Source organism: Salarias fasciatus, chromosome 18, assembly GCF_902148845.1.
Source record: "Salarias fasciatus chromosome 18, fSalaFa1.1, whole genome shotgun sequence".
Taxonomy (NCBI): domain Eukaryota; kingdom Metazoa; phylum Chordata; class Actinopteri; order Blenniiformes; family Blenniidae; genus Salarias; species Salarias fasciatus.
The window spans coordinates 6,798,528-6,819,929 of NC_043762.1; the positions used below are offsets into that span (position 1 = coordinate 6,798,528).

Genomic DNA, 21,402 nt, shown 5'->3' on the forward strand with positions numbered 1-21,402 from the left:
GTCGGCTTAATATGTCAAGAAAACGGTTCCCTCGGTGGAAAGTTTTTGAAAATGCTCGTTGTCATGTAAACGGGTGAAAGTGACTCTTTGCGCTCCGTCTGTTCTGTGGGAAGCGGGCAGGATGCGGCGGCGGCGGCGCGGCTGTACAGATGAGAAGCCTTCACGGCGGTCGCCGTGGCGTTTAACTGCTCCGACCGCTCCATTGATTTACATTATATTTCCAGCATTGACCGGGCTTGCTTTACGTATGGCCCACTTCAGTTTTACCCGACGTGTTGACAAAGGCCTAATGATCCCGTGTCGGCTGTGACTGCCGCTCTTTTCATTTCGCTTCTTTAGCGTCACACGTGTCCGCGGGGTAAATGGCCCTGGTGAGATCTGAGCCTTTATGATCGCTGCCTCTCTCTGCTAGGGTTGAGATTGAGCAGATCTGTCTCCCCGGATCTGAAAGGAAAGGAAATTGTTTGCTAGGCATGCGTCTAATTAAGAGCATTGTTGCCCTGAGCCATGAATAGAAAGCCACTTCATCTCACCGTCTCAGATAACGCCGGTTTGGTTTGTCATCCACAATAGCTGCCAGCCGTCCGACCTATAGGCTTTCTATATTGTCTGAGGGAAGACGGATGAGGAACCTTGGGCTGAGGCTCATTGAATTTGTGCTCTTTTGTGACAGAAAACAAGGTAGATTGAGTTTGTGGTGTGCAGGAAGGTTATAGGAGCGCCACAATGAAAGTCTTCTTCTTCTCCTCCTTCTTTTTTTTTTTTCATGCCAGGCAGTTGGAGGCAGAATGGTGAATTGTGCTCTACGATATTGGCTCTGCAAAAGGCAAATTGTGTTCCTCTCAAGGACACGTCTTCAAACAGCCGCTGTTGGGAAGGGAAGTTGGAGAGCGCGAGCGACTCCGCGTTTATCGCCGTTTCATTATTATTTCCCTCACCTCCGTCGCACTGTTCCGCCACACACGAGCAGAAACGGAGACTGGGAGAACAGATGTGCTCGAGTGACACTCTGGTGACATCCACATAAACTCGGTTTGTTTTTATTCCAGTTCTTCCTTTCTTTCTTCCTCTCAGCCTCTCGTAAATAATCATCAGTGAGGCTGTTTTGTGAGCTGTACTCTTGAGCCACGGGAGAACCATGAATAGCGGTAGTTTAGTCGGAATTGGCAGAATCCTGTTTTTAAATTTGAACTGAAATGCTTCTCAAGGTCTTTAAATGTTTCTATTCTCGGTGATTAATTATTCATGGTCTATCTGCTGTAATTTTTGTCACAGATTTTCTCCATCCTTTTGCTGAATTATAGATGTTCCTTTCCCCTTCCCCGGCGCTCCTTCGTTGCGGTTGTGTAACTGTAACTCAGGAACATTTTTGCGTCTCCTTCTCAAGCAAAGGACATGAGTGTCAGGAAGACGGCGATTTATTCCCCCGCACCCCCCCACCCACCCACCTAGATAGCGAGATGTTGGATCCCATATATTTCCTAAGTAGGTGGCTCAGAAAACGCGGCGCCCATTTCACAAAGTCAAGCGCCTCACTTTGATTTACACTGTGGGTAACACCCTGACTGGAGTGTGACACATGCGGGTTTTTTGGCGACAAATGACGGCGGCGCTCGGGCCATCTGGGGAGTGTTGAAGTTGAAGAATCACCTTGGTAACCTCCCACTGCTGCCGTAGCGATCGCGTCCCCGACGGCAAAAAAACGAGAGTTTGTGTTCCTCCGATTTCCGTGAGCCCTTAACAACCATCGCTTTCTGCAGAAACCTCAACACAAAGGAAGGGAAAAAAAAAAAAAGATAGAAAACCAAATGGCCTGGTCCGAGAGCGGAGAGGGGTGTGTGAAGACAGATGGGAAGGAGGAGGAGGGGCGGGGGGGGGGGGGGGTCGTTGTAACTGTCACTCACTCTGACCCCAATCACTGCGCGGCATATTGGTGGAAACAAAATGAAAGATTGATTTAACCAGTTCCACCTCCGCTGCCTCCGCGCTTCCCATCAGCCGGCTGTCCATTTGTTTTCATCCGCTCGCTGAACCTGCGCTTCACTTCACCTTTCGTCCCTCAGGCGCACTTGCTGGGTTTGCTCTTTTAATCCGTCTAAATAATCAGTGAAAGGAAGAGCTGCGCATCAGCATTTCATACCAGTTGTGCCGTATTTATTGAGCTATTCGTCCTCTCTTCTCTCCAGCGGCATTTTTTTTTTAAATCCGGAGTCAAAAGACCAACTTTAAATGAGCTTCAGGTGTTGAAACGGAAGCCAGGCTGCAGATGGGAGAGTTATTCGCTCACGAAAACGAGAGGCGACAGAAATGAAAGGACGTCAGATTAAACAGTGTCAGAAATGTATATCTTATCGAAACACAGAATTCCTCAGTAAAACCAGAGTCATTTTTACTTAAAAGTCTGGAACGAGCATCCATTAACAAACGCTATGTGTTGCAAGTGAATGGACCTTTATACCAGAAAGTGTCAAATACATTTCAGTTCAGATGCTGCAGACAGCCCCATTTCATCTTCAGTTCTAAACTAGAGCCATAATAACCTTTAAATTTGAACTTTAATGGTGTTTTTGTGTGTGTGACGCAGAGTGTACGTGATGAAAATGTTGGTATTTTCACAACAACCAAACAGTTTCTTCTGAAAATGACTGTAAGATCAACTTAAAGTCAATTTTAATTGAACATTCTGGTGCCGAGTACAGTGAAATTTCAAAAAACAAGTCCTGTCCGTTACATTCTGCATGTTCTTCCAAACTCCCCCTGTCTGCATGGCTTTGAGGCTGATGCCAGCTTCCATTTTTGAGGTCGCTGTCTTTCCATGTTGTCTTTGAAAATTTAACAGTTTTCTTGGTTTGTCTGGATTGGAGCCTCTTTTGGTCCTCGGGCCTTACGTTTGACAGCGCAGGAGAGGTAGCAAAGTGAAGTATCTCCAGTCACTGTATGTTAGAGATGCATTTGGCCCCTGTTAAGATAATGTTAAGATAATGCTGCAGAAGGGGGGTAGATAGAGGGGGGGATATATCTCTCCTCAAATCTAATTGAGCAGGTTTTTCTATTGTTTGAAATGCTCTAAAATATACCCGAGCAGAAATATTTCAGTTCTGTAGTGACGGATTCTCACATTACTGCTTAGCACAGGAAAATCTCTCACTTTTTCAGTTTCTTTATTGACACAGTTGAGCTTGTTGACGTTTTTAGGGCAGCGTAGTCGCACGGTGCTGCCGCAGCGACTCGGCTGTGACTCGACAGTGTTGAGTGTTGTCGCGCGTCGCCTGCGCTGTTCGGAGGACGTCTTACTTCCTCCCTCGCTCTCACACTTTCTTCACTCTCGCTCTCTTGCACCGCGGGCCTCGCCCATTCATCTCCACCCCTACACAGCTTCGGGGGCTTCATCAGACGAGGTGGCAGTCCGGCCCGGTCCGGCTGCGGGTCTCACTCGGCGGTTTCAATTTGATCCAGAGCATTGTGCGCCCCTCCGCCCCTCATCTTCACCTAGCATGGCAGCCTCATCTATCACCGGGCCCATAAAGAAGGGCTTGATAGAGTGAGGAGCGACCACCACCATTCAATAAATCCTTGTGATTATCCACGCCTCCAAGGTGTATGGGAAAGTGTGTGTGTGTGTGTGTGTGTGTGTGTGGGCATTTGTCTCTGACTTTGTAATGGGTGTAGAAAGTGATGTTGTAACACCAGAGGTGCGCGCTCACTGCCTTTAAAGTGCCATCAATTATCAGATGTGTACACGCGTCCAGCCCAAGGCCTCCTCTGACTTGTTGCATTTGATGACAGCTAAAACCTTGGCGTTTCTGCCCTCCCACCTCTTATATCTTAGCTTTCTCCCCCCCCCTCCCCCCACCCTCCACTCCCCGCCCGCTCCGCCGTTCTCCGCAGGATTGCACGCAGACGCTCTCTCGGAGGGTGATGGAGCTTTGATTGTCGGTTATCAAAAGCTATCATTACTGCTGGCTTCGCTGGGATATGAAAATGATTTCCTAAGTGTAAAACCCATGTCATTACCTCAATGGCGGCGCCGCCATCGCCGAGATGTGATAGAGAGGGAGCAAACAAATGCACTTCTTCCCGCTCAAACAGAGCTGGGGTGAATAGCGGCGCGGTGACGGGGGGATAAGCGACGGCGAGGCGAAGCGAGGCCGCGCCGCCTGGAACCCCGTTCCTTACGTGGAAAACATCCCCGTGACCGGGGATTTAATCCCCCGCTTGATGTGTTGTTTTTTTGGCACCTGTAACAAGCCCCGGCTCGTATTCCCCACTCCTGCAAGAAATACGGCGGCGGCGGCGCCGTCCTGTCAGAGCGAAGGCGAATAACAAGCGCTGAACATCGTTTCATCCTGAGGAGATAGCGGGAGCCACATCGACTTGCTGGAGGTTTCTAATCATTGGGGAAGGAGTCTTCTCTCCCCCCCCCTTTCCCCCCCGGCGGGTCGCTCTGCCGTGCCAGCGCCAGGCTTTCCTGCTCCTGATCGATGCGGATCTGATAAAGATCCGGGCTTCCCGAACGGCTCTCACTCCGCCGAGATCTGATAAGTAAATCGTCCTTCTGTACATAAACCAACAAAGATGCCGGGGAACCAGACTCCCGCTGCCGTGCACGCATATGGAAAGTCTCCCACTCCCAGAAGACTGTAAACACACTGGAGAGCACACACCGTACACACACACACACACACCGTATACACACACACACACACGCACTCGCTCGTCTGGCAGTAAAGTGGCCGCGCTCCAGACATGCCCAATTTGTTTCCCTTCATCCAGGACTAATGTCTTGCTCTACCCGGGGGCTAAGTGCACCATTTGAAGCCTGCTCCAGGACGGGCGCTCGCAACATGCACTTATTTGTTTTTGTTGTTCCGTGAGATGGCGTTATCTCGGGAGCTACAGTAGCATGTACCCGGGCCTTTTTAAATTAGCACGAGGCAGTAATGTGCTGGTAATTTCTTAAAACATTATTTAAATGTCACACTGTAATGACATGAAAAAAAAAAAAAAAAGAAAGAAATTACTAATAGTTCTATGTAAATGTCAAATTCAAATTATTCAATTACATCAGTGAGTGTAGGGCAGGTGATAATTTGTCCGGCGAGCGGAATACCAATCTGGCTCTTACTGAGGCTCGCTCCGTGCGCCCGGGCACAAGATAGACCTCAGTAATTTCCTGCTCCGAGGGATGCTTTCATAGCCATTATTATAACTCTATTCCACTAGAAATATCTGCCGTACCACAGCGATATTAGAGTCATATTTTCAGTACTTTCGCCCCAATGTCGCCCCTGAGTGTGTGATAGCTTGAGAGAACTGTTACCAAAAAAAAAAAAAGGGTATGGATTTCCACAGATAGCCCTGTTATTCCTTGTTTTGATTTGTGCTTGTGCTTTTCAGTCTGAGCCTCTTACCACTCGGTCAATAAAGCCAAACTAGCGGCCCCAGTCGGCCGAGGTAATAGGCTCATCTCATCAGCTGTCATTCAGCGGCCGCCGTCCCGAGTGGAAGTGGCCTCGCCGCCTCCAGCTCTGCATGAGGGGCTTTAAAAAGGATGTGTGACCCTTTCATTTCAGATTAAGCCTGGGAGAATGGAGCAGGCTGAGCCTTTCTGCCTCCTTCTTTATCTGTTTATTTATTTATTTGAGACACCTTGTTGTTCGTGCGAGCAAACGGCGCCGTTCTGAGTCAGAGGTTACGAGCTGCGATCGGGCGTCTGCCACAGATCCTCACGTTTTTTTACTGCCTCCCTCAGACAGCTGGCATTTACACGGCGGGGAGCCGAAGGGGCAACAAACAATTAGCCTTTTTCCTCTACAAAACTCCAGGCGCCGGCTTATAGAACAATCATGAGAGCCGCGCGCTAAACGGACGGCCGTACTGTCACCAGCCAGGGCGAGTTCAGTTATGTGGCGGCTAACGGTCGAACGCAAGGCCGTTCAGAGCGCTTCGCAGAGGGGAATGCATAAAGTCACATTAAATCAGAGACATTTAAACAGCGGAAAAGAAAAGAGCAATTAAAAGACAAAAGGCAATTAAAACAGGAGAATACGTAGATAAGTTCAAATGCATTTGGAACAGTGACCTTATTTTCAGGAAGTTCGTTCCACTAATAAAAATATAATCGCTCCTTTTCCCCCCCTCCTTTTTCTCTCCTTTTATCCGGCATGTGGCGTTTCTCTGCTCCATTTGTATTTGCTGCCGGTGCGCCCCGTCCTGGCAGCTCTCCACTGGCCAGAACGACGGCGCAGTGGACATTATCTATGATGTTTCACGAAGATGGGAGTGTGACATTCTCCTTGAACGCTCCCGAAATGAGACTTGCTCTCAGCCGCTCGTGCACGTCTGCTTGAGATTCACACTTTGCTGCATTTGTCACTTTGAGAGCATCTGGTTTAATTTGATTTCTGTGCCTGGCCACCCTGCAATTCTCTGTGCTTTTAGTGTAACCGTTGCCTACTGAGTGCGGCCAACAGATAGTTCCGCAAATAAAGGGGTTTAAACTTCTATTTTCTGGATGGCTTTTCCCAACACCGCCGCCGATTTGAAGAGCCCCGTCTTTCTTTGCCAGGTCTTCTTGGATCTGATTGCATTTGTTTTGAACGGGGCCGCTGTGTGGATTGCATCCATCCGTGTGCGGTTTTGCTTATTGTCTGTTATTTAAAGTTGATTTGAGTGCCTCGTTCTCACTGCACACCTCTCTGCGCCTGAGATTTAGCGTTTCTTTCGGGTTTAACATCCATTCATCACGGGGAGTTAGCAGTGCACGGAGACGCTTTTCAGAGATGACCTATAAAACTCAAAGGGGTAAAAAAACACAGCCTCGCAGAGAGGTTTCCCTAAGAAGAATGAAGCCTTTCATCGGCCACAGCGCGTCAGCCACTAATGTACATATTGGTGTTGGAATTGTGATTAAAGATGTTCGGTGTTTCCTCTGTCACGGATTTCGCTGAATTGTTGCTCTTTGTGGACCTTCGTGGATCGTTTGTGAGACCTGCTCATATGCTTCCTGTGGGTCCTTCTCATGTGTTTCCTCCTCAAAGTGCTGATCAGATCGCTTTCATTATTCCACCTGATCAAATCTTCAGGTTTATTTTAAACTGCGTTTCCCCCGTCTTATTTATTCACCACTAATCTTTCCCTCTTTAACGAGCTTTTGCAGATCGCACCACCTCATTCCCTCCGTTTTCAGCCACTGGGTCCTTTTTGAAGACATTTCCATACAGATGGACATTTGGATGTTTTATTTCTGTATGTATGAAGTGAATTTAGGACGATAACAAGACGAGAGACTCGTTGGAGCAGCATTAAGAGGTTACCAGCAGGGCTGTTTGTACTTTTCCTGCTTGTTTGTTCTGCCCTTTACACGATGCAGTGGAAATGAACGGCGTGCTCCAGCTCCCGGCCAGTCTCCCCTCCTGCACCTCCAGAATGTTAAACATGGCTGCCGCGGCTGCCTCTGAATTGCTGGACTGTGTCTCCTGGGGAACGGGGAAATTGAGCCCTGGCTCTTCCTAATAGGTGGTAAAGTGTTAAGTTCCAGAGAAATGGACTGCGAATTTAACCTGGAATGGAAATTGATCCCATTACCTTGTGCTTGGGCTGCTTTCCTCCCGTAGGAAAGGAGAGGGAGACGTGGGGGGGGGGGGCAAGAAGGGAAAATAAATGGGGAAAGCAGAATGAGGAGAAAGGACGAGAGAGAGAGAGAGGGGAAATGGAAGATAGGGAGCAACAAGAAAGGGGATGGACAGAAAGAGGAAATGGAGAAGGGGGACGGAGAGGAAAGAAGGAAGGGGAGAGAAAATGGTGAAAGCCGGAGAGAAAAAGCCAGCAGACAGAGAGTGTGTGTGATTAGAGGCGATACGGCGGCGGTGGGGGCGGCGTCCTGCCCGGATTGACAGCCCGGCTGACTCTGTATCAGTGTGGCGCTAATAGCCGGCCGCCACCGGGCGAGATGGAGCAGGCAGCGGTGGAGGGAGCGGAGGAATGGGATGATACACCCCCCCCCCCCCCCCCTCCCTCCCCCCCGCTGAGGGCCTCCGCCAGCAGACCTGTGGAGCGGCGGCGTGTGACACCGCGTTAGCAACGCCGCGCTCGCTATCGGGCCGTGCCTTTGAAATTTGAAAATATTTTCTGGAAATCAGAACTACAAACAGAAGAAATGCAATTTCAGTCTGAATTAAGTCACTGACTGGGCTCAATGCGTCCTGCAAAAAATGTGATTCCCTTTTTTTTTTTTTTTTTTTTATTTCCTCCATCCTTCTCCTCCACCTCGTCACTTCGTCATGTTGTTGAAGCCATCTTGGCCGAATTGATTATGTAGATGCGTGCTGACCCCGGCCCCTCCCTGTCCGCCCCCCCCCTCCAGAGCCCATGCACGGCCCGCAGCGCCTGGAGGTGGTGGACATCCAGTCCAAGCAGGTGACGGTGCGCTGGGAGCCGCTGGGCTACAACGTGACCCGCTGCCACAGCTACAACCTGACCGTCCAGTACCGCGCCCGCGTGGCCGGCAAGGACGAGACCCGCGAGGAGGTGTGCTACGACACCCAGAGCCGCGACCCGCAGCACACCATCCACAACCTGACGCCCTTCACCAACCTCAGCGTCAAGCTGGTGCTGCGCAACCCGGAGGGCGTCAAGGAGAGCACGGAGCTGGAGGTGCAGACCGACGAGGACGGTGAGTCCGGGCGCCGTCTCCTCACTAATCAACGTCAGTTTGGAGACGTTAATTAGCCTGATATGAATCCTGTTTCTGGGCTGCGGGGTGAGACAGAAATGCATGAAGAAAGCCGAGAACGTCTACATAGAACAACACCGAACCAGTGCACTCCTCTCCGCAACTGAGAGACAACAGAGAGAGAGAAAAAAAAAAACTTAGTGAAACTTCAATATGTGTCACTCAGTGTCTCGGAGTACTGTAAGAATTGCCAGGGATTTCTAAATGTGACTTTTCTCGCTTGTTCTCTCGTTCACCTGCTCTTTAAGCGTCTCTTTAGAAGTGAAATGTGATGAAAATGAAAGTCGTGACCGTTTCATCTCGACGAGCGGCTAATTCTCACCTGATAAACAGCCGTAAACAGAGAGCGGGGTTTTCCGGGAGAACACAGGAGCCAGACAGCCGGTGTGTCTCACACTCCGTTCGCCTCCGCCAGAGATCAAGGATCGGGGAAGTCTCAGGGAACCGGCGGCGCACAGAGAGTCGCGTCTGGCTCGGCGACGTCTCGCCGGCGGGAAACCTGAACGCGGCGACATGTTTCTCTCCCCGACTGACTGCCTCTGGTTTCCGGGCGTGCAGCCGAGTGTTCGCCGCCCCAGGGGGGAAACGGCCTTCCGACAGGGTGGGGTCGCGGTCGCTTTGCTCGCCATATCCCGGCATTAACGGAGGTGGAAGGACGGGATCTCGGTGAGGTCCTCGGCGTTCCCTGGAGGTTCCTGCCTCAGCGTTGAAACGGGAATCGCCGCGTCTGTTTTCAGCAACAATAACATCAAATAATCATGAACGACTCAGACGAGTTTGACTTTGGCTCATGGCCATTTCTCCCGTGCAGGTCCTTGAAAAGCTTTTTATTGATTGTTTTATGCACAAAAGTACAAAGTTCCAGGCTTTATAAATCGTTATAGAAACGACTGAAGCTGCTAAATAAAGAACTCGCCTTTGACGAGTCTTTAATTTGACAAACAGCAGATGGAAAATACAGGAAGAAACGTGAGTCAAGGAACTCCTACTGCGTAAAACCCTGGAATAGCTTCATTTACCGAGCACTGAAGGGCCACCAGTGTACAAACAGTGTGTGTGTGTGTGTGTGTGTGTGTGTGTGTGTGTGTGTGTGTGTGTATGTGGCAGTGCCGGGCGCCGTTCCTCTGGAGTCCATTCAGGGCAGCGCCTACGAGGAGAAGATCGTCCTCAAGTGGAGGGAGCCGGCGCAGACCTACGGGATCATCACTCAGTACGAGGTACCACACACACACACACACACACACTCTCACACACACACACACACACACACACACACTGTCTGCAGGGATTATTGATCACCCGTGAGAGCAGCAGACACACTCCAGGATCAGTCAGCTTTCTGCCACTTTGCTTTTTATTATGTGATTTATTTATTTATTTATTTTTAAATGAGAATGTCTTTTTCCAACGAGGATGGACCAAAGCTCACACACCTGCCAGAAAATCTTAAATGTTAAGCATTAAGGATGCATCGATACCAGTAAAGAGAGATTATATATCTATATCATCATCTTCAATATGTTCAGCGTTAAAGGGGCTGTATCATGCTTTTTTAACTAGTCCAAACCCTAGAAATGGCATTAACATGGTAATAGTTTATTTTTGGCGCAAAGGAAAAGTCATTTTGTGTGAAATAAAAGATTTTCTGGGGCTAATTCTGAAACCCGGAAGAGAAAACGCTCTGTTTCACTGAAAATCCCGCCTCTCCCCCTGTGGACTTTGACTGACAGCGTACTTCAGCCAATCGGAGCTTCGTTAGCGTCTCTAAGGGTTAGCTTTAGCTCTTTAGCTCTAGCTTCTCTACACGCAAAGACCCGCGAAAACATCTTTTCCTGTGAGAAACTCACCAAGCGCAGACCCTTCAGACTCTTGCTCTGGCTTGATTGTTGCTTTCAGATGATGGTTAAAGTTTATCTCGGAGTTACAAAAAGCAGCAACGCTGATTGCGGAGGGCCTGCGGGAGGGGGGCTCAGGGGAGCCATCTTCTCCGTGTGACGTCAACGTGGGAAACAGAGCGTTTTCACGGGTGCGGCAGGGGCTGCCTCTCTGAGTAGCAGAAACACGAGGAAAGCTCAAACACACAGGTACGAAGGAAAAACACACTTTGGGGGTGTTTTTGGTGAGTACATAACTATATAACAAGGTTAAAACATACAAAAAGTGAATTTTGCATGATACAGCCCCTTTAAGTAATTGAATAATTTATGGAAGCGTGCAGCGTAACATATGCTAACTTTTTCTAAGATTAAATCCAAACACCCCTCATTCCAGTCCTTCTCATGAGACATAACTTAAATTTTTTATGCTAATTTCTTTTAATGTATGTCTGTAATGTGCTAAATGAGGATAGATGTGATTTTTTAGATGCAGAGGTGACATTATTGAGGAGATTTTTACTTTTAGGTCCTCTATTTGAACACATATCTGTACTTTTGGCTACTATCTTCAGACTGGCTTGTTTCTTCTTTAACACGCTACGATTACAACAAATGGTTCAGGTATCAAGCAGCTGAAAGGTGAAATCTGTGTGCGTTCAAGACTAAAAAGCCCTAAAAGCCATTATGTGACGGTAAAAAACAAACGAACTGTTATCTGGTTTTAACTTGAATACATTTTAGACCCTATACTTCTTATTTTTACTCAAGTTAAATTGGTAATTTTCCTTTTAACAATATGTGTTTTGTCTGTACTTGTACATAAGTAAAGAATTTGGGAAACTCTACCTCTTCTGGTAGAAATACGTAATGTACATATGTAAATATGAAAAGAATCAAGTTCTGAGTGTTTTCAACCTGTATTCAGTACATCGTGGTTTATAGAGAGAGAATCAGAACAGTCTCAACTATCATTAAAACTGTATTTGCACATAAACTAATAGTAAATTACAGTAAAGCTGGTTTTTATTTTCTTCAATCGCAGCTCTCATTCAGGAAACGTTGAACTCCAGACTCGATTGATCATTTCATTGGTAGTTTGATTCTGTGAGGAAGGTCGGCCGCTGTCGTCTCCTGTCCTTTAGTCCTTTGTCACACCGCGACCTCTGAAGAAGAGACAATCGTGGAAACACCTCAAACACACGGCGGTTCTGCAGCCAGCGGCTGTTGACACGAGGCTCCTCTGAAACCCCGACCAACCAGTCCTGAAGAATACTAACAGTCTGCACACACACACTATCAATACATGTACACATTGATCCTGGCCAGCTTCAGGGGGAAGTAATCCTCCGTCCATTCCTGCAGATTGATTCTGCTCTGTTGATTTTCCTGCTTTGCTGTTTTGACTAGGTTAGCAATCAGCGTTTCTCTCACAAGTGGAGCAGATTAAACAGTCAAGGCAGCGCCGGCAGGGCTGGCGTCTCGGGCTGCTCAGCTCATCGCGGCGCCGGAAGACGACTGAACTGTTTTCTCGGCGGAGCGCTCGCATTATAATCACAAGTCTTGTTTATTCAAGTGTGAGGCGTTCGGTGTCATGTCTGGTTCAAAAGACCGTGTCCAGGGAAATTCCAGGTTCAGCTCACACATAATCACTTTCAAGGCGTCGCGTTTTCCTCCTTTCATCTTCTTAAAATTTCATATTACGGGTAAAAGCGTTCAGAGGAAGGTTGCGGCGCTGCTTTGTGAGCTTCGCTCAGAGTGGTTCACGCTGTAAAAGGCTCCGTTCTGGGCCGTGATATAGAGAGAACTGCAGCGAGGGACCTCTCTGTCTCCACGAGGGACCCCAGGCAGCATGACCCTGACCCTCAAACCCCAAAACCTTATAACCCTTACCCCAAAACCCTAAAACCCTGACATTAAAACCCTAAAACCCTGACCCCAAAACCCTAAAACCCTGACATGAAAACCCTGAAACCCTGACATTAAAACCCTAAAACCCTGACCCCAAAACCTTAAAACCCTGACATGAAAACCCTGAAACCCTGACCCCAAAACCCTAAAACCCTGACATTAAAACCCTAAAACCCTTACTCCAAAACCCTAAAATCCTGACCCCAAAACCCTAAAACCCTGACCGTAAAGCCCTGACCCCAAAAGACTAAAACCCTGACATTGAAACCCTAAAACCCTGACCCCAAAACCCCAGAGCCCTAAAACTCTGACCCTAAAACCCTGACCCCGAAGCCCTAAAACCCTGACAATAAAAACCCTAAAACCTGACCCCAAAACCCCAAGACCTGACCCTGATACCCTAAAACGCCAACCCCAAAACCCTGACACCCTGACCCCCTGACCCCACGTGAGAATTTGATCCAGTTTTATTTTGCACCAAAGCTGCTTTTTTTTTTTTTTTTTTTTTTCTGACGAGGTGTTAAAATTCACGTCGCCGTGTGGAAACGAGCGACACGTGAGAACGAGCCGCACGGCGCCGGCAGCGTGCTGCAGGTGTCTCCTCCTCGCACCGCCGCCGTCTGCCGCCCCATCCCCTCCACCTCTCCTCCGCCTCTCCTCCATCCATCCTCCACTCATTCCACCGCGTTTCCCCCAGAAGTTGCTTCTTACAAGTCAGGACCCGGCTTTGATTTGACATAATCAAAGAACTCAAAGTGAAATCTATCTGACAAGGCCTCATATCAAAGAGATTTCAGCTCCGTTTCTTTTTGACCACGCTCCGTGAACGCCATTTCATTGGAAACATTACTGACAGACGTGAGTGGAAGACATGCAGCAGGGATGGAGCCGCTGAAGGTAATAGGAGTCAGAATTAAAGGTAAAAACAGCTGATTTTTCCTCATTTTGTATTGACTTGGATTAGAGTACTTCCAGAGAAAACTAATCGACACATGAAGCATTTTTTTTTAACCACTTCGGTGTCTCCCAGCCTTAAAAGAAAGAAGGAAAATAGTGCTTGCAGTGTTATATCTTAAGAACAAGTCGAAAACAAGTCGATAGAGGATAAAAGTGAGTGCAGTGATCCTTCATTAATGGTTTTGTGATGTTTGTGGAATAAATGTAGAAAGAAAGAAACTGAACTGAGAGGTTTAGATGAGCTTCAGGTTCGACCAGACTGAAGAATCTGGTCCAGCAGTTAATGCCTTTTTTTTTTCTTTTTTTTTTTGTCAAAAAAAAGGTGTGAGAGATGATGGAGAAAGACAAATAAATTGATTAATTAAAAAAAAAAAAAACTTCTCCCAGATTGGAAAATGTAAATGACTGTTTTCACAAAGCCTAATATTTCAGGTCAAATCACCTCAAATTAATTTGCTGGAATATTTCCTATTATTTTTCCTGTCAGTTCCATTCTTCGTGCGAACGGCCGCCCATGTGCCCGGTGTTGACAAGCCATTTCAAATCCCTCTCCCTGAAATGCTATGATACAGCATTCTGGCATCGCAGACTCATTTCACAGACAAAGACTTAAATGAGAAGGCCTCCAAGCATTTCAAAACTTGATGGACACAAATTATGCCGCCCTCCATTTTCCCTTTGTGTTCCCTAATTGGAATTATAATGGAGGTTTTCCTTTACGAGCGCAGGCATCTTCTTAAAGTGGGACTTTACACTTACTCAAAATGGATATTAGCAAAAAAAAAAAAAAAAAACCCTCCACTCACCTTAATGCTTCCCTCCAGAGCCGCCTGTGTTTATTAATGGAGACGGAATACATTAAGTGTTTTTCCTCCCTCTGTAAAACTGAAGGTTTGAAAACGTGAACCTCTGCCTGTACAGTTAATTTTTGGAAACCAGCTGAAAAAACCTGGTTCACAGTCAGAAGCACGCTGGTGATACAGTCAGATTTTCTGTAGCGTGTGTGTGTGTGTGTGTGTGTGTGAGTGTGTGTGTAAAGCGTGATCTGTAACATCAGTGAAACACACCTAATTGACAGAGAAACCTATAGCCGCCCATATAGGAGGAGAGACTTGATCCTCTCTGAAACGGCGCCCGAGGGGACAATTCGAAGAATTCATCAGCTGGTTTTTCTTCTATTTTTACATTTTCAAGTGGGAAAAAAAAATGAATATAAAAAAGGACACGTGTCTAAATTAATTGAAGTCTTGACAGAAACTGTGTGGATCAGGTCGCCTACCGAGGGGCCGAAGGAGAGCTCAGAAAGACGCTCCATCTCAAGGTGTGTCAAGAACAAGAAAACCCAAATCTCTGCTGGTTTGACACAAAAACACATACACATAATTTATAATTCAGCTGTTTGATTCTGGGAAATTCCAACGAAAGGCGGTTTCTGTTGGGAAGCGGTTGTTTTAGTGAAGCGGCCTTGTCTTTAGTATTGATAACATGCAGTCCAGCTGAGGCCACGAGAGGGAAGAAACTCAGCTGAAGACTTTCAAAATGGCTTCATGGCATTTTGGCCTTCCAGAGAGGATAGAGAGAGGAAAACTGATAAGCTGCTCTGTGAGAGGGTAGAAAGCCTCAGCCGTGGGTACAGTGAAGACTAAAACATGAAATGTTTTCATGGTGTGAATACAAATCTCTCGCTGAGCGGAGCTGTGAGCTGAGCACCGCAGGCCGCTGTGAGAATATATTCATTTGCTCTATTTATTTATTTTTTTTCTTTCCTAGATCTCCTACAAGGCGGTGAGCTCCTTTGACCCCGAGCTGGACCTCTCCAACCAGAGTGGGAAGGTAGCGAAGCTGGGCAACGAGACCACCCACGTGTTCACCGGCCTCTACCCGGGCTCGACGTACTCCTTCACCCTGCGCGCCAGCACGGCCAAGGGCTACGGCCCGCCCGTCATCACCCAGTTCACCACCAAGATCTCAGGTCAGCGGGGTCAACGCCATGTGCTGGATGTCTCTTCATGTCAAAATGTTCCAGAGCAGACTGCGGTTTGCCGCCAGATTTAGACGGAGCTGCTTTGGCTGTGGTTTGAAGATGAAGCTCCGTTCCATCTGCTCTCTAAAACATTATGATCCACCGTACAGGAGCTTCCTCCCTCAGCCAGCCAGGTGTTTCGCTTAACTGATGCCAGGACTGTTTGCTCTGATCATTACTATTATTATTATTATTATCTTATCATGTTTGTGCACAACTTTCAGCCGTAAAATGAGAAATCCGTCAATCGGGCTACCGATTAGCTTGGCGCTGATTGTGACTGATCTCCCTCGTCCTCAGCTCCCTCCATGCCGACGTATGAGCAGGAGACGTCGCTGAACCAGACGGACAGCACGGTGACGGTGCTGCTGAAGCCCGCCCAGAGCCGCGGCGCCCCCGTCAGGTACGTACCCTGACCCAGGAAATGCAGGAAGTGCTCCTGCCTGCTGCTGCGTTCATTAGTCACTGCAGCTGAACTATGCAAATGCCAAGGCGCTGGGCAGACGTCCTGCTGTTTCTGGCTTTAAAGGCCACGACGGGCTTCCGGCGGGAGCTGGATGAGTTTGTTCGGGAGAAGCAGCTGACCTCCTCAGTGTGAGCTGCTCCCTGTTCGAGAGACACATGCGTCATCCGCCGTTCTTCTCGAGTTGTGTCAATAAAAATGAATGTTTTCAATCGATGACACCTTGTGCTTTCAGCCGCCTCCAGGGATTAGGGGAACTTCTCCATAGGAGGAGTGATAAACACTTGGGCTTGCTGTAAAACTCGATTTTACACTATCAACTCATCGGAGTCCTTTAAAGATTACAGGCTGCAGCTCTTTAGTCAGGCTTGTCAGCTCATGTTTGCCGTGCGTGCAGCTGCCCGGATTAACGCCCCGGCCTGGACCCGGAGCGGCCCCGGCACCAAAGACGGAGCGATCGCTTTTTAATTTCCTCGCAGGTACAATTCAGAAGGCCTTACCCACGCTGCCATTCTTCCAGCGGAGCAATTACAAAGTCCTAATTATAATTAACAGAGTGTCGTGAGGAGGAGCTCCGGTCATTAGCATGCTGGGCTTTCCCTTTGTTTACCAGCGGATGGATGAGCGTCTGTGCAGACATGAAATGGATTTGTATTTGGAGACGGGGGGGGGGGGGGGGGGGGGGGGGGGGCTTCAGTTTGAGATCCTCGCTCTGTTTGACTGAGCTGAGAAGCAACAATGTGTTCAAGATGCGTTGGATTTGCGCCGATATTCGATATCTTTCAACCAAAGTTTTGCCGATTGATGATACCGATAATCCACCGAAGCTTCTGATGCGGCGCTCAGTACCGGCAACGTTAAGTCAGAATTAAATGATAGAAATTGGCGTGCATATCTGCTACTCTCCACCTGACAACACACTTGCAGCCCATAAATTATTAAATGAAGTGAAAATCGGCGTGTTTGTTCAGACGTTTGACTTTTAGGGTTTTATATGTTTGATGAATCTCAAATAAATCCATTAAAGAAATTCATCAGTCAAGTTCAGCACATGGCACAACAGCAGCTCAGATGTAATGGAGGCGCGCTTTGATCACCGCTCAGCCCCGTCTTCATCTGCACTTTAGAGGTTTTCAGGTACACACTGCCTTTCCCGTCTCGGCTCACATTTCGCTGGACGTAACGCTTTGGAACGAGCGCCCAGTGTTTCGGCTGAAATATGAATTGCAGAAGAGAGGAGCGAGCGAAGGAGTGCGAGCGGGAGAGGAAGTGGTGCAGGGCCCAGACGAGACACTGACAGGCTTTTGAAGGCGGGTTTTTTTTTTTTTTTTTTTTTTTTTCTTTTCTTTTCGGCCCCCTAGCCGGAGTGACACATGATGCCTTTGAAATGTTTTTAGGTGACTATAAAGTGGCTTCGATTCGGGGAGAGTTGAGTCAGACGGCCTGTTGGGATCGGCTGTCTGGCCAGTAATGATAAATGCAACATCTGAATTCCTCTAAAAAAAGCACACACACACACACACACACACACACACACACACCTCTCTTATCTCTTTTGGGTTACGAGAGTTGAGTTTCAGCACTGAGTGACATTTTAAGTTGCAAAGATTTGCTTTTCCACATGTTGAAGAAGGTGAAACTTTAAAGCGCAGGTGACCCGGGTTGGCTCCGTCTTTCACGCCACTCTTAGTTTTATCCTGCTGCTGGAGTCGCCGCCACTTTCCCGGAGTGCTGGGTAGCTCATTTTGAAAGTGAACACTTTATGAAATCACTTTTAAAGCCCCGATGAAATCAGGATTTGACGAGGGAGAGGACTGATCCGCGGCGCTACACGGCAGAGCGGCATGGGGCCCCGTTTGATAACGCAATCTTGCGTGCTGATTGGGTTTCGGGAGGTAATGGAGCTCCAGACGTTTGTGTTTCCAGCAGCAGATGTTTAGCTGTAACACAGGAAGGGGAGATCACTCGATAGCTCCGAACAGAGAGCAACACACATCGAGCCGCTCTCTGTCAATTCATGCTTCAGATGGATCCGGGCCGAAGCAGCCAGTCGATTTTTCATTTGTGTAATTGCTAATCGGGATAACATTTCCAACTTGGAATTTGTTTCTAATCTCTGGGGACGAGACGCGTAGCCGGGAACAGTCTTCACCAGAGGGGACACTGTTTCTTTAAGAGGATTAGTGAACTGTCTATCAGTCATGTCGCGTTAAACTAATGTTTGCAATGGCCCCTCGTCAAGGCCAGAATCCGCCCCCTCGCTCCGGAACATCAAAATAGATGTTTACATGCTTCTGCAGGGAGAAATGATTCGAAATGCTTTCCTTATCATTCACACCACAAAATCAGCCCTTCTCTCATTTTCTGCCTTAACCTTTGCCTTGAGCAAGCAGCACACTCGTACACACAAACAGAAGGAAAAAAAAAAAGAAAACCTTTAAAATCACCCGCATGTTGAAGAAAGTGAGTTCCTCCAGTTTATTTTACCCTGTAGCATCAGATTATATGAACCTCGCCATGGCCTGAAATCAGTTAAGTGATTTTCCACAGTGCTAAAATAAGCTCTAAGTTTCTTTGATCACAGCGTGGCGAGCGCTAATAGCTGTGCCTAAACGTGACACAACTCAGTGCTTTTTACGATTTAATGGCAAATGTAATCTATGGCGCCTTCTAATTTGTTTGCTTTATAGCCGCACGGACACCTGGGAAACATAAAGAGTGGAAAGACAGAGGTGTGGCGGGGAGGATGCTGGGTCAGGAGAAGTGTTACTTACAGCCGCTCCTAAATCAGACCTATAGGCACACGGAGCGCGGCGATTAGCATTACTGAGAGACGGTGATTGAAATGCTCCCCGTGCCCCTTCTCTCATCTGCCCAAACAGCCCCGAGTCCTCCCTCCGTCGGCCCACATGAAAAATAAATCTGAGTTTCAGGTCACAATCCAGTCGATTCCGAGTCAATCCGCCATAATTGGTTGGCGTCACACGGCGGCCGAGCTGAAATGTATCGGGCAGCGGGGCTGGAGGAGGCCTAATTGGTGTCAGCTCAGGTTGCAGCTCCGCCGCTGGAATACGGGTCTGCCCCGCCGGCCCCTCTGGCGCGCCGCTCTTAACGGCGTACGCCGGTCTTCAGGCACACATTCTCCCTTCATCCTGCTTTTTTCTTTTTTTTTTTCCACCTTGTTTTCCCATCCTCTGCCTGAGGAGGAACGGGATTGAGTATCGATTCACTTTAAGAATTCAGGAAAATTTGTGATGGTTGTGTTTGAAGTGGAGTAGCTACATGCAAGCAGTCATAGAGTGGGAAACAACATGGACGAGTTTAAGGTCATTGATCACCTGCGTGTGTACCAGCACCGAGCTACGAGGGAGTTTATTCCTGAAACATTTCATGTTATTTAAATTTATAACATTTTAATACATGATAGCAGTTCTTTTCTTTAGAACCAAACAGGCTATGTTTCCCCAAATAAATTTCACTCCAGAATATCTCGGCTTTGCTGCTCATGATTGTTGTTCTGGCTCCTTATGAGCCACCCCAGATTTCATTTTGCTGTATGAGGTTAATTCATTTTTATTTCCATGTTGGAGTTTCATTCGGTCCTTTTCATTCTGAAACCCCGACCCTGAAGTGGCACCACTTGCTATTTCCTTACGAACGAGCGTGCGATGGCTCGACTGTCCCTGCTACGCTGTGTCTTGGGGCCACGACAGCCTGTAAGTTGTAAAATATAATGTACAAACTTAGCACTGACTGTTATGTGTTGTTTCAAAATGCTCCTTACAGGTAGCACTTCTAAGAATGGGTTTTTTTAATTATATGTTAGCATATATGCTAATTAGCCGTTAACTAGCGGCTAGCACTTGCATGCTAGCTTTTTCAAATACAGCTCTCATGCTATTTTTTGTTTTGATGCAGTTTTACAATTTCTTCAATCAGTCAACCAATAAAAGCCATTAAAAGAATGGTGGTGTAGTTACCTACCTGCCTAGCGAATGAGTGTGAGGGCAGGATTATTACGTTAAAAACAGGATATCTATAGGATAGTGTTCCATTTTTCGTTGTCACCTCAGAAACGCTTCGTGTTCACATAGCAACATTATCAAAACAATGTCCACTTATACGGGAATGGCAGAAACCCTGAAATAGTTGGTGCTGTTGTTCATTTTTGTGGTGAAACCAAACACATGCTGCAGAGAATCTGAACTTGGACGCTCTGGAGGAAGACATTGTTCTGATTGTCCATCTATTTACTCCAGCCATATTGTTTATGACCAGTAGCAGCTTCGCCCCTGTTTCCACGCAGTCGGGACATTTTCAAAGACTCCACCCAGCAGAAAGCATGAAATCCAATGATGTCTTATTATTATTATTATTCAGCCCCTCCAGGATTTCAAGGCCCTTGTTGTGATCGTTGCAGCTGAAAATTCCTTATTTCACAGGAGCTTTTCCAGAAAAATGCGATCAAAGTTGTGTTAAATCAATAATTCAGTAATGTTGTGAAAAATGAATAATTAACTTTCTGAATTAATGACATTTATTAAGTGAGTTTGACAAAAGAACAAAAACATAAATCAAACATGACAGATCAACAGGATGACAAATATTTAACGAAACAGTGGTGCAACTGTTGGCGTCCCAAAAAGACAGGCCGCATTTAGAACATCTTTCAACGGTTTAATTGATAATATTTATTGTTAAATTGCAGCTTTAAGGCAATTAAAATGAGAAACATTAGAATAACACACGAGGACGTCTCCGAATCGTAAAGAAGGAAGTGAATTTGTTGACGTCCGTGGGTTTTGTTTGCTTCGATTGGTGGAACTCACCGGAGGCTGGACCGAACTGCGGCCTGATTTTACAGTTAGGTAGCGTGAAAACTCTTCAGCTCTTTGAATTGTTTTCATCCTACGTTCTGCTTTAGAGACTCTGGGTTTTTCCGTGTTGAGGTAGATCTTTCCACCTCACTGAATGTTTTGCCGGTCAGCCACTGTGGAGCATCGTGTTTTTTTTTTTTCAGATCAGTATCGGATCTGAAGCAACATCAGACTCTAAAGTGGAGTTTTGTTCTGCTGATCAGAGTGACTGCTGTTCGTCTGTTGTTGTTGTTGTTTTATCGCTGCTCATTGATGTCGTATTAAATGAAGGAAATGACTAAATGACTGGTCTGTCAAAATGACTCATAATGTAAATTGTGAACTCAGCATGAGGTGACAAGTTGTCAGCTGCTCAAAGGCATATTAACATGCTCGCACTAATTACTTGGGGGGTGGTGGGGGGGGATAAAAACTATTGCTGTTTTTTTTTTTTTTAATGTTGGCAGCATTAAATGCATGAGTCACTTTTTCGTTTTCACAGGCAGCTGAAGTGCAAATAGTATATTTTTCAAACACTGGGGATGAGTGTGTCTTTAAATATTTTATATGCACTCGGCAACCGT

General features: G+C 47.1%; 1 protein-coding gene across 8 annotated transcripts in view; it reads left to right on the forward strand.

The window, feature by feature from the left end:
• LOC115405032 (receptor-type tyrosine-protein phosphatase mu) overlaps positions 1-21,402 on the forward strand; it is a 150,645-nt gene that overhangs the window by 71,311 nt on the left and 57,932 nt on the right. For all 8 annotated transcript variants that reach the window (XM_030114447.1, XM_030114450.1, XM_030114448.1 and 5 more), the window contains exons 8-11: positions 8,366-8,674; positions 9,842-9,951; positions 15,247-15,448; positions 15,800-15,902. In XM_030114447.1, coding sequence (XP_029970307.1) covers positions 8,366-8,674; positions 9,842-9,951; positions 15,247-15,448; positions 15,800-15,902 — 724 coding nt within the window. The remainder of the gene's footprint in view (positions 1-8,365; positions 8,675-9,841; positions 9,952-15,246; positions 15,449-15,799; positions 15,903-21,402) is intronic.